General features: G+C 38.1%; 1 protein-coding gene across 8 annotated transcripts in view; it reads left to right on the top strand.

Annotated features, from left to right (window-relative positions):
- Nucleotides 1–13476, top strand: part of ikzf2 (IKAROS family zinc finger 2) — a 288134-nt gene that overhangs the window by 208658 nt on the left and 66000 nt on the right. For 7 of the 8 annotated variants that reach the window (XM_085985421.1, XM_085985424.1, XM_085985417.1 and 4 more), the window contains exon 4: nt 9820–10083. In XM_085985421.1, the coding sequence (XP_085841547.1) occupies nt 9820–10083 (264 nt within the window). The remainder of the gene's footprint in view (nt 1–9819; nt 10084–13476) is intronic. The other variant, XM_085985422.1, reaches the window with a different exon arrangement.

Raw genomic sequence — 13476 nt, 5'->3', positions numbered from 1 at the left:
AACATTTTAAATCAGATTAGTTTCTCCAAAAGAATTTCCATTTAACTTGTAATTGTTTCCTTAGAAAACGACCGTCCTAACTGAAGTACTGACTGCCTCAAATTAAAGAGAAAGGCCTTAATTTTAGTCAGTGCTTCAATTAAGATCTGTGGAGTTCTAGCCATAATCAGTTTTCCGCATCTGCCAGAGTCATTAGCTTAATGAAAATAAAAATCATTCCATTTTCTAACTGTGTACTGTACAGTAATTTGAGGACATTAGTTTTATTGTAGTTAAAAAGAGGAAGAACTTGCATTTATATAGCACATTTCACAAACTCAGGACATCCCGAAGCGCTTTACAGCCTATGATGTACTTTTTGAAGTGTAGCCGTTGTTGTAATAGAGGAAACATGGCAGCCAATTTGCGCACAGCAAGCTTCCACAAACAGCAATGTGATAATGACCTGATAATCTGCTTTTTTAGTGATGGTGGTTGAGGGATAAATATTGGCCAAGTCACCGGGGATAACCCCCCTGCTCTGCAAAATAGTTCCATGGGATCTTTTATGCCTACCCGAGAGGGCAGACGGGGCCTTGGTTTAACGTCTCATCTGAAAGATGCTGGAAATACAGATCTATCAGCAGCCGAAAAGGAAAAATAGCTTAACGTTTCAGGTGGAGACAGTTTGTTCATACTGGCGAAGGGTCTCCATCTGAAACATTAATCTACCTTTTTTCTTTGAGCTGCTTACATTTCAGGTGGAGCTATATTCACCAGTTCTGACAATGAGCCTCCACCCGAAATGTTAACCTGTCCTTTCTCTTTTAAATGATGACAGACTTGTAGTGTATTTCTCGCACTTTCTATCTTCGTTTTAGATTGGTCGTATTCACAGTTTTGCTTTTTGTCTTTAGCTTGTTTACAATTATTACAGTGAACACTCAAAAAAGGGGAAAGGATGAGATTACATCAAGGAAACACAGAACTTCTGTTGTATCAGTATGCAAAATGCCTTATGTCATCACTGATGTTGGGTATCATGTTTACCATTGGGTGTAAATGTTTGGAGAAGTGTGGAATGCTTTTTTAAAAATGTTATAAAACAGCAGTGTAATACGCAGGTGTTTTATACAAATTCAGAACAAGAGGGAGCTTGTTGTACATAAATTGGCTTATTGCAAGGTGCAGTTAACTTGTTCAATTTGTTTCAAAGTCTGCAAAATTTTTTGTCTTTATTCATTCTCATGATCTGGGTGTCACTGGCAAGGCCAGCATTTATTGCCTATCCCTAATTGCCCTGAGAAGGTGGTGGTGGGCTGTCTTCTTAAACTGCTGGTAGGGGCTTGTTACAACTGAGTGGCTTGCTAGACCACTTCAGAGGGCGGTTAAGAGTCACCCACGTTGGTGTGGGAGTGAAGTCACATATAAGCCAGACTGGGTAAGGATGGCACGTTTACTTTCCTAAAGGAGATTAGTGAACAAGTTGGGTTTTTAGAACAATCCAACAGCTTCGTGGTCCCTTTTACAGATGCCAGCTTTTTATTTCCCAGATTTTTAATACTGAATTCAAATTCTCAAACTGCCATGTTGGGATTGGAATTCACATTTTCTAGATTATTAGTCTCTGGATTACTAGTCCAGTAATTTAACTACTACACTGCTGTATAACATGCTTGTTGATTGACAATCTTTAAATGATGCAGAAATGATCCAGCTGGAGTATAGTGTCCAATTCTGGGCACCACACTTTAGGAAGGAAGTCAAGGTCTTAGCAAGGGTGCAGAGGATATTTACTAGAATGATACCAGGGATGTGGGACTTCAGTTACGTGGAGAGACTGGAGAAGCTGGGGTTATTCTCCTTCGAGCAGAGAAGGTTATGGGGAGATTTAATAGTGGTGTTCACTATCATGAAGCACTTCAATAGAGTAAATAAGGAGAAACAGTTTTCATTGGCAGAAGGGTTGGTAACCAGAGGACACAGATTTATGGTAACTGCCGCTGAGGAGAATTTTTTTTATGCAGCGAGTTGTTATAATCTGGAATGTATTGCCAGATACATTCTGGCGGAAGCAGTTTCAATAATAATTTTCAAAGGGGAATTGGATAAATACTTAAAGGGGAAAAATTTACAAGGCTATGGAGAAAGGGCAGGGGAGTGGGACTGATTGTAGCTCTTTCAAAGAGCCAGCACAGGCACGTTGGGCTGAATGGCCTCCTGTGCTGTATCGTTCTTAATGAGCAGCATCTTGACATTTGATTGATTTTAACAGGTTTTAAAACAGGCAGAGACATATTATTTGGGATGGTTTGTTTCAATTGCTAATTAAAATGCTAATTTAGGTGTCAGTTTACATTAGTTTTACATTAGCCTTTGAATGTAAGATTTTAGCCTCACATTTGAAAACAGATCAACAATTAACAAGAAAAAAACTTAATTTGAACATTTGACAAGCACATTATTATACACTAAAATACAACTTATACCAAGTACAGGACAATGAAAGCCATGGAAAAGCATTTAATCTACATAGCCTTAGAACAGTATCCTTGCTAACAATTGTATCCTGAACATTATACAACTGTTGGGAGCACTATAGATTTCTCAGCCCTATTGTCAAATTGAGGTGCCACATCACCCAGAAACATGTTATGTTATTATCATGTTATTATTCAGTAACTGATTCAAATGTTTGTTTTGAATTATTAAAGAATTTACAATAGATAACTTTTACAGTTCACATTTATGTACAGTCACAATCTTGACAACTTTTGTTAAAGACAACTTTTTCCTGGATTAAAATGATTTGTTAGATAGAAGTAAAATTTGCATATATTTCATAAATTATGGTAAGTTGTTGAGGTCGCCATGTATAAAGTTCAGAAATTTAAAAATAATTACCATTTTGTTCACATTTTTAACTTATTTTTCAAAACAAACTTGTTGAAAATCTTAGCAAAGGGATTTAGGATCAATACTAAAAACACAAAGGGAAAGGTTAGTAGATTTTTTCATGCAAGTGTTACTGGAATACAGAATATGTAGAATTGTGGTTGTTGAACCCTAGCCAATCACAGCATTTATTAGGGAATTAACTGAATTATTGAAGAGGAAAGAATACGTTGGGTATGGGGGAAAAGGCAAGAATTAGAGTAGTTAGCTCCAGTGTGGTGCTAGCACTGGCACAGGCATGTTGGTTTCCTTCTTGTGCTGATATTTCTATGAATTTTTATGAAATAAAATGACCAGATAAGTGCTGACATCATGCAAAAATCACATGGCAATTTGTTCTATCAAAAAAAGTTAGTGCACTAAATTCATCCAGTAACTAATGCAAAGGTAATTTGACTTACAAATGGCTTTCAAATTGAACCAATGGACTATGTAACTTCTGTAGAAATGATTAAATCCTGTTAGTGTGCAGATTTTTGTTGGATTTTCCAGTCATCATTGTTAATAATACTTGCACTGAGAACTGAAGATAAGTGAAAATTTTCTTTGTAAAGTTTCCAGTTTAAAGTCAGCACTCAGGGTTCCTTTTATTTCCAGCTATATTTTGATTTGATTAAAATCATACTTTTGCACGTTCAAAAGATTGGCTGCCTATTACTGTTTGAATGCATTAACTGTTTTGCTGAAAAGTTTTCTATAGCTTTACCACTATTTTTAGAAACATCACAATCTTATCAGGGAAGCTCTTGTAGATGCAGTTAATTAACTGGGATTGCTGAAGTGACTCTCAAACTAAATGATTGAAAGAAATACCACTCCGTGCAAGTAACATTAACAATGATACTGGAAATATCACACAGATTGGGATGCAGTAAAATACACTCATTCAAAACCTTATTATAAATGAAAATCGGACAAATACTATTTGCAGTTATTCCTACCAGCTTTTCTTTTTCATAGGATAATGTTATAAGATGGACAAACAAACTGTAGAAAGTGAAGCTATTCTTTGTTTTGCTATAGTTTAATTTAATGATATATTGCCATGATGATGCTGTATCTCTTGTGCTGGTCATTTCAGTGACTGTCAAAATTGCATTGTCTTTCTTTGTCTCATCAACTTCCAACAGACAGTTGAAAGAAGACCAGTTTAATAACCATCAGTAGCTTTCACATTCATTCAAAACATTCAGTTAGTATCTTGGAATTGTGAGTACATACTGATTTTAGCTTTTCAGGGTTGTGCAGCTTGAATTAAAGGACTATTTCCATGTGTTAGATTTTGCCAGTAGGATTCATTTGATATTATGTATGAACGGATTCAAAGAAGAACAAGAATAGACCATAAGGCCCCTCAAGCCTGCCTCATCCCATCAATGTTGCAACTGTCTTGACCATTTGTTTATCCCCTATGTTCCCTAACCACAGTTTCTCCTGGGAGAGGCACAAAAAAGAGAGAAAAAAAAACATTGGGTTGGCCAATTCAACTCTGGGAATTTTCTTTCCATCTCCCCAAGGAATTGAGCAAATTTCAGAAGACCACGGAAGTCCATGACTCCTTATAATCACAACTGATTAGTAAGTTGCCCTCATAACTGGAATTGTCCCGAAGGAACTCGTCAGATTCCCAATGATGCTCTGAGAAAAGAAATACTTCCTGCCATCTAACCTAACTTTCTAACTACGGATTTCATATGTCTGACTGACCATCTCTATCCATTTCAAAAAACCTATTGAACTGGAATGTATCCAATATTCTAAAATTTAGAAAACCTCAGTCATATCCTCCCTAAGCCTGCATTTGTCCAAAGTAAATAACTCAAACTCTTGGGGCTTATCTACATAACTAAGAGCTCTGAGAGTTGATATCATCATGGTTGCCCTCCTCTGTACCTTTTCTAGAGCTTAAATATCCCTCTATATGTGTGGGGACCAAATCTAGACAAATAATTCCAACTGTGGACATATTGGAGCCTTATAGTAGCCTAGGTAAAGTATTCTGCATTTTGTATTTGACGGTCCTAGCATTACAATCTAAACCCTATTTGATCCGAATCAACTTCACTTAAACTGTGGCATAGTGGCATAGTGGTTAGCACTGTTGCCTCACAGCGCCAGGGACCCGGGTTCGAATCCGGCCTCGGGCGACTGTCTGTGTAGAGTTTGCACATTCTCCCCGTGTTTGCGTGGGTTTCCTCTGGGTGCTCCGGTTTCCTCCCACAGTCCAAAGATGTGCGAGTTAGGTTGATTGGCTATGATAAATTGACCCTTAGTGTTAGGGGGATTAAATACGTGGGGATAGGGTGGGATATGTGTTGGTGTAGGGGTTACGGGGATCGGGTGGGATATGTGTCGGTGCAGGCTCGATGGGCCGAAATGGCCTCTATCTGCACTGTGGGGTTTCTGTGATTCTGTGATAAACTAAAGCTAAAATGCAGTAGCTGATCTCATTTGTCCACCTCATAAACAAATTAGTTTTCTGCAGTAGGAAAATAGAATGGTGGGATTGCAGTAGGTAGCCTTAGGCTGTTGTTCACTCCCTGCCTAAGACAACTGCATGAAATACACCTAGAGCATTTAGAAGGATGGATAATTACAAAAGCAATTCATGAGAGCTATCTATATATTTGCTATGCTGGAACAAAAGATGGTGACATACTTATTGCTGTACGCAAATCCAGTTTGTAATTTTATGCGGACAGAGATAAAGGACAGGAACAATTTGTCAGTACAAAAACATCAGCATTAACTTAATCCCTGCATATTCAAATAGGAAATATTTCTACTTTAAAGGATTAGCTATCAGTAACAAATGCATGCCGCTTTAAAGAGGTGTTTTCAAATCTTAGGGCATTGTTAATAATCAATAGTGGTTTGAATTAGACTGCTGTTTCTCTGTTGCTCCTTGGCTGGGTAAATGGAGCTCTTGGTTATGTTTTAACGTTAACAACACTGTTGACAGTAAAAAAAAAGTTATGTGTAGTTTAAAAAGTTCCTTGGCCACCTGAAAACTCTTCAAAGTTTGCTTCACAATGGCTGTGTAGCTCAAGTACTATGAGACTACTTCCTCGAGACAAGTGGCCTAACACCAAATCCTCATGCACAAGTTATACCCAAACTGTCTCACATTGATGTAATGTGTTGAATAACTGCCCTATAATTCAAGTTAAAAGATGGAATGTTATTTACAACTAACATATACTAGTTTAATTGATGTAACATGGCTTGAAAGGGCAGGACATTCCCTCATGAAAAGTGATGTTATTCAGTCAACATTAAGCAACATCTTCTGCATCTTCTGAAGCCAAAGCAGTGAATCATTACAAATTTACTGATGGTGTTTACTATTCTGTTCTGTATATTTTGATTGTAAATGAACTTGACGTCAGGTCCTACTAGAACCAGTTATCTGAGAGAAACCTTCAATTCTAGAGTCATACCTTTCTGAAGCTTCTTTTCATCGTTAAAGTTATTACTGTATAAAGTTAAAGTAATATTTCTGATATATAACTCAAAGACCTATTCTGCAAATACATTTTTAAGTTTGTTAGCTTTTATACTCAGATGGTGAAATGTTTTTGAGAATCCCAAACTCTGTTTAATACTGTTGCATTTCTGACTTGTTCAGAAAGGTTACTGTAACGTAGCAGTAAATATACATAGAATTACACAGAATTTAAAGCACAGAAACAGGCCAGTCAGCTGAACTGGTCTATGCCGGTGTTTATTATGCGCTACATGCACCTCCTCTCACCCTAATTCCTCTAACTAGCAGCATACCCTTCTAATCCTTTCTCCTTCATGCCTATCTAGCTTCTGCTTAAATGCATCTATGCTATTCACCTCAACTACACTATTATTAATGCATTTTTAATCTGAGATAGTACTCTCATTCCCCCTTTTAAGATACTTTCTTCTCTTCCCCAGTCGGGTTTATCTCTGCAGTGAATCATCCCTGGCTATGGTCTTTTTCTTGTGTCCCTGTCCCATCATTTTATGTAATTTCTCATCCCTATATAGGCCTCATTGCACCATAAATGATTCCCTTGCAAACAGGGATCTGCAGGAAACCTGCTTCCTAGCCGCTTCAAAAGTTACCCTGCAATGTCACTCTGTTTTGTGGGGGGTGGGGTGGGGGGGTGTGAGGGGAGAATGATCTGACCTCAATTGCCTTGTGTCCTTGCAGCTTGGCTGAAATTGAGAACTTTCTGCAGAGTACCTTTTTTATTGCCATGTCTAGCCTTTTCCCGGTCTAGAGTCTGAGTCGGAGCAAAAGAAAAACAAAATAATTATCAAATTGACCTTTCAATAACTTCACTTTCAAAAGTTTTGTTTTCAATGGTTGTGTTTGCTGGACTGAATCTATCAGGAACTGTTTTGCCACTTTGCAGGTACAGCTGCTCCATAATATGGAGTTTTGAACCAGTGAAGACAATCTAGAGTTCATGTTCACAATATCTGACATCGACAGCAGTATTTGTACTGCCGTGTGAATAACTTTTAGTTTTACAAATTTCTCTTATTATTAAACATTTGCTATTGATTTGCATTTACATGGCTTGAGTCTCTTTGGTCCAGACTGAAGATTGTGAAAGAACGAACTTGCATTTATCTAGTACCTTTCATGACCAAAATTACTTTTGAAATGTAACAATGTAGGGAAACATGGCAGCCAATTTGCACAGCAAGATCCTATAAACAGCAATGAGATGAATAACCAGATAATCTATTTTTAGTGAAGTTGTTTTGAGGCCAACACACCAAAGTTGGCCAACACACCGAGAGAACTCTACAGTTCTTCTTGGAATAGTGCTATTGGATCTTTTATGTCCACCTGAGAGGGCAGATGGGACTGCGGTTTAATGTCTCATCCAAAAGACGACACCTACACTGAAGTGTCAGCCTAGATTATGAACTGAAGTGTCTAGAGTAGGGCTTAAACCTGACTCGGAGGTAAGAGTTCCACCACCGAGCCAAGGCTGACACTGTGCTCTGTCAAATGGATACGCGCTCACATTCAAGCATTCATTACAAATATGTTTATTTTTTAAAAAACTTTGCAGCTGATTGTGGCAGATTTCACTCACTATCATATTTACCTTTCACATTCCACTGCTTTGTGGAAGGAAAAAGTCAGTTAGGCTTTTGGGAAAAAACACATTTAGGACGACACACAACTCACCAGTAACATTCTGAAGATTGAAAAGAATACTTTGGATTTCTTTGGAACTTGGGGGCACTACTGATGTTTAATTAATCTCTGCTTGAAAATCAAACTGTATTTTCTTAACTTAATAAGTTTTTCCACCCGATATAATTCAACCTCTATCAGAATTCCCATTTATTTCAATGATATACTTGAAATGCCAGTTCTTGCACTACAGTGCAAGTAGAAAAAATGGGAATTAGCCTGAACTTGTTTGACCTATCCAGTGCTCCAAAAGTTAATTTCATTCAGCTGTCGGAAATCTGCTTCTGATCAGCACATTTCAATGACCTGGTTAATGGAGCTAGTTACATTATATCTAGTAAGCTGCTTTGATTGTGGGTACATTTTGTAAATCATTTGAAAAATAGTGCAAAGGTTTGTGCTAGAAATTTAAGTTTGTTGTATTGTGTTTTTTCCCCTTTTATTTTTGCATTTGTTGAATGCCAAAATGCTCTGAAAGCTCAATACAGTACTATGTACAAAAAAAACCAGACAGGAGAGTCATTTTGGAATGGAATGTATGATCATTTCAGCTGTTGGAATGGAAGGGTCTATTGTTAGATTGTCGCATTATAGGAAAGAAGATTTCAGCTGTAACCTTGTAACCACAGTGTATGTGACGGTGCAGTGCATTGGAGCATCAATGCACAGTATCAAGTGTGATACAGGTTTATATTGCCCTTCTCTCCTGAATTCCTGAACTCGGGTGCCTCCTTGCAGGATTGGAGGGAAATCAGCCAGTGCTGGTCTGCTGCCTTATGCCTTCTTGCAACTGTCAGAAGGGTGGCATTGATGGAAGGCTGAGTGCAATTTGCTCACCCACCCAATCTTTATGCTATAGGAGTTGAAGAGCATGGTTGAACCCTGAACTGGGAGGAAAAAGTGGGGAAAATAGAGGGGTGAGATCCCCTCCAACAAGAAGGACTAAAATGTGGCTTTGTAACATCCTTTCAGCTCTGTGTGCATGGAAGACCTTTATGTCCAGTACACAGATACTTATTGTACAAAGTCACTGAGCTAAATATCTGACTGTTCAGTTTGGAGCATAATAAGCATTACATGGAGAAAAAGGTGAAAATTGTTGATATTGATGAAATGCAATCTGAACCTTATTTTTCCAAAAACAAATTGGAACAAGTTTTCAAAATCAAATGCCCTTTTTAAGGCACAAGTGAAGAAAAAACAAGTTGTATGTGTTTTTTTAGTGGGATGAAACAAAGATCTTTATCAGAGCACAAGGGGGAAATGGGCTGGCTGCTCATGCTCTTGCAAGTACTCAGAACATCACTCCAGAAATCACATTCCGCTGAGACATGCACCAAGAGCTGTCCCAGACGGTGGGTGCAGGAAACTGCACACCACAATATCTACAAAAACAAATGGCTAGCACTGCCTCAGTGACACGCAAGTAATAATAGATCACAGTGGTTAAAAAAAACATTTAATACAAGCTGCTGCGCCTGTATCTAATGACAATTACTGTTAATAATGTGTGCTTGAAACATGTTAAAAATGCTTCATTCATGTGAAGCCTATTTTCAACAATCTGGGTTTCCTAATTGCCTGTCAGTCAAGTGTGGGCAGGAGGAAGGACTGGGATAAGAAAAAAGAAGGTGGCCTTCCCTTAGGCTTTGAGCAGCTAGCAGTACAGTAACCACATTTTATTGGTTTTGCAGCAAACTCCATCAAGATAGAGATGCACAGTGATGAGGATGATGGAAAAGTTCTTAATCAGGTGGACCGGGCCAGAAGCAAAGGGGAAATGAGTGCCATGGAGGAGTCCGTGGTGGAAAGCAATGGAATGACTGAAAGCAACCAAGGGCAGGAGATACAAGCCGATGGAGGGATACGACTTCCGAATGGTAAACTGAAGTGTGACATCTGTGGGATGGTTTGCATTGGGCCCAATGTTCTAATGGTACATAAACGGAGCCACACTGGTAAGCAGCTAAAAGAAAAGTTGATCGTACACTAGATAAGAAATGTGTACTTCTAAAGGAACCAAAGTTGTGGTCCACTTTTAGCTTTAGATACATTTTTCCAACAGCTAAATTTAAAAATATCACCAGTGTGGTGTAATAAATAATGTAGAGATTGTGAGTAAATAGATTTTTGTAAGATTTTGTAGTTGCACAAACTGCATACATACTGACATAATTAAGATTATTATCTATCATCATCGAGCACTCTATAATAAACCTGCTGTAAAGTAGACATGTGGCTCGAAATTCATCTTGGGTGGTGGCGCAAAATGGGCGGTATCGGATTGTACTCTTGTTAGGCGCAGTGCCTGATATTCAATTCCATTGCTGCATTTAACGGGCGGCTGACCCGATATCGCCCATTTTGTGCCACGCCCGAGATGAATTTCTAGGCCTTAGTGTGGCTAGCCAAACTGAATGTTGCTGCCTTGAAAATTACAGCAGTCATAGTTATCGACTAAAGGGTGACGTAAAATCCAGAATACCTAGGTTAGCAATTGTACTATCTCATTGTTTTGCTCATTTGCAAAATATACTTAAAAATATGACTTATTTGTTAGTCTTTTTAATGAATACATTGGCATGTTTCATTCAGAAGTTCTAGAGAAGTAATGTTAGAGATCAGTGCTTACAAATTGCAGTGTTCAGATCCTTGTCAGCATTAAATATTTAAATGATTTAATCAGCTTCTTTTACGACTTCATGTGTGGCTCTAACCTTTATAAAATAATTTATGTTTTTTAAAAAATAAAACAGCTGTAAGGATTAGAGAGGTCAGTAATTACCCATTTACTTCACATTATTAAACTGCTTAGAAAAGTATATTTTAATATAATTGACCTCACATAGACATTCTCAATTTTAATACATCTTTAAAAAGATTTCCATTGATGGGGGGTGGGGCTGGTGTGGGGTGGGGATAATGACACATTTGTCTATTGTGCATTACTTACCTATTATGGTGCATTGCACAATATAACTACACATATAGCATAGCTGCGGTATGTCAGAAATGCTATGAATGTAGCCAACTTTAAATTTCTACTCAATGTTTAATTTAATTACCATTGGTACCCCTGTTAATGTATGTCACTATTGAGTGCACCTAATTTATAGTTAGTGACCAAAGACTAATATTTTGGTACTTAATACCAATTTATAATCTGAGGTTGCCATATGCACAACATTAAATAGTAATAAGGGGGCATAGACTCAGAATTAGCAGTAGATAGAGCTAAAGAGGAAGTTGGAAGAAATGTTTTCCATACCCAAACATGCAATCTTAAATGACCATCACCTATGCTGGGGGAAACAATTCAAATACTTTATGAAAACTATGTTTGTCATGTTTCTCTTCCCTTTCTTCCCTTCCTTCCCCAGCCAGAGACAACACCCATCAATCTTACCAATGCTGTTACTTGGGCAACAGGCCAGAAGATCCTTCATGGCCTGACTTCCATGCACAGGAAGCCTGAAAATGAATGACGTTTGAGACTAGAATTTGAACATCTATCTCATGGTAGATGGGCCAGTGCAGTATTATTGCAACAACAGAGACTGTCTAACTATAGTACAGCTAAGCAGAATAGTGACCCTGAGTAAGTCATCGTGCAAATCTGTAGCATGATGTTGAAAACTTTAAGCTGGGCAAGAAGAAACCCAATCTATGCATTAAATCATAGAAATCACAGCATAGAAGAAGACTGCTTGGCAGAATTGTGCCTATGCTGGTGACAGCTCTTTAACTGGAGCTAACTACTCTAATCCATTCCTTGACCGTTCCCTATTTTTTAAATATTCTTCCTCTCCAAATACTTAGCTAGCTCTCTTTCAAATGATGGTATAGTCAGTGCTTCAGTAGCTACTTGCAGTTAAGCATTCTAAGTCCCAATGACTTTCTGTGTGAAAAAAACTCTTCCAACTTTCATTTTATCTACTGATAATTCTAGGTCTATGCCCCCTTATTACCAATTCAGCAATAAGTGGAAACAATCTTTCACTGTTTACCCTCTCAAAAACTTTACAATTTTGAAAACATTTATTAAGTCCCCTTTGGTTATTCATAAAAGTTACTAAATTGGCATGGTATCAGTCAGTGTGTTAAATGTCAACAGGATTCAGTAAATCAAGACTTTGTTTAACATCCATTTAACAACCCTTTCTGTTTAACAGGAAAAATAAAACTTTTATTTAATCATGTTTGGTCCCCCAATGTTTCTTGTTGCTACTATGGGAGGCACCATATAAAGTCCAGGTACTTCCCCAAATAGGAGAGGTAAAATCAGAGTGATAGTCACCCTTAAGAGTGGCATTTGCAGTCGTCAAATTACTTGGGGGCATGTTGCATACAGCATGGAGAGACTAGTAATGGGAGGCACAAAAGAGATTGTTATAGGGCAAAGAGATTGATGAGGGAAGAAGGGATATAAATGGAAAAAAAGGATTTATACAGAATAAAAGTCTGCGTTGGCACCGTATAATAAAATTGGGCCCAATGCCTTTAGCATTTTGTTTAATTCTATTCCCACTCATCCACTGGGGTTAAATCTGTTAGACAGATATAATCGTTTCTAAGACTAATGTATTTGGTAACTAGGTATGAGCAAATGTTTTTATCTGACATGAGCAATTTTTTGTTCTTTTCTGACATGCCCTTTGAGATGAATTTATTATTTGCAAGTTTTGCTGCCATTTCTTGATATCCACATACCTTGACAGCAAGACTGATTTTTAAGTTACTGCCTTTCCAATCTTCTCCATTTACATGATGAAAACTTGACCACAAAGAATCACAAATCTTAAAACAAAATCACATGCTGCTGGTTTTAATATAAAATGGCACTACTGAGAATACTGTAGCATTGTCATTGATTTTAGTGGATGTAATTTGTTTTTCAGAATCTTGGAAATTTCCTGGAAGCTCAGGAAAATTGGGTGAATATTAGACTTTTCAGCATAGAAATTTGATAGCACCTGAAAATGGGCACGCAGGGGCAGGACGCATGTGAAATTGGTGCTGCCACCTTTTCCCAGACTACTTATTGGCTGTGTGCCTATTCGGAGGGCGGGGGAGGGGTTGTGAAAAATCAGGCTTTACTGATGCCACTTAAAGGTAGCACTTCTTAAAGAGAATATGCACTTTGGCTGCAGACAGCAGGGAAATGCTGTAAAAGGTCTCCAATGACTAGAAGAGGTACAGAGAGGTCACCCAGGTTCTCTGATACAGCTTTGGACGCCCTGGTCCAGGCTGTTGACAGGAGGAGGGAGATCATGTTCCCCCCACTCCAGGCATCACCTCCACTGCCATGGGAAGAGGTCACTGAGGAGGTCAATACCAGGAACATAGCTCCC

The sequence above is a fragment of the Somniosus microcephalus genome, chromosome 4 (assembly GCF_052327205.1).
Source record: "Somniosus microcephalus isolate GS21.2 chromosome 4, FLI_Smic_1.0, whole genome shotgun sequence".
In the NCBI taxonomy this organism is placed as follows: domain Eukaryota; kingdom Metazoa; phylum Chordata; class Chondrichthyes; order Squaliformes; family Somniosidae; genus Somniosus; species Somniosus microcephalus.
The sequence above is the reverse complement of the archived record's forward strand: the minus strand, read 5'-3'. Positions and strand labels throughout refer to the sequence as shown.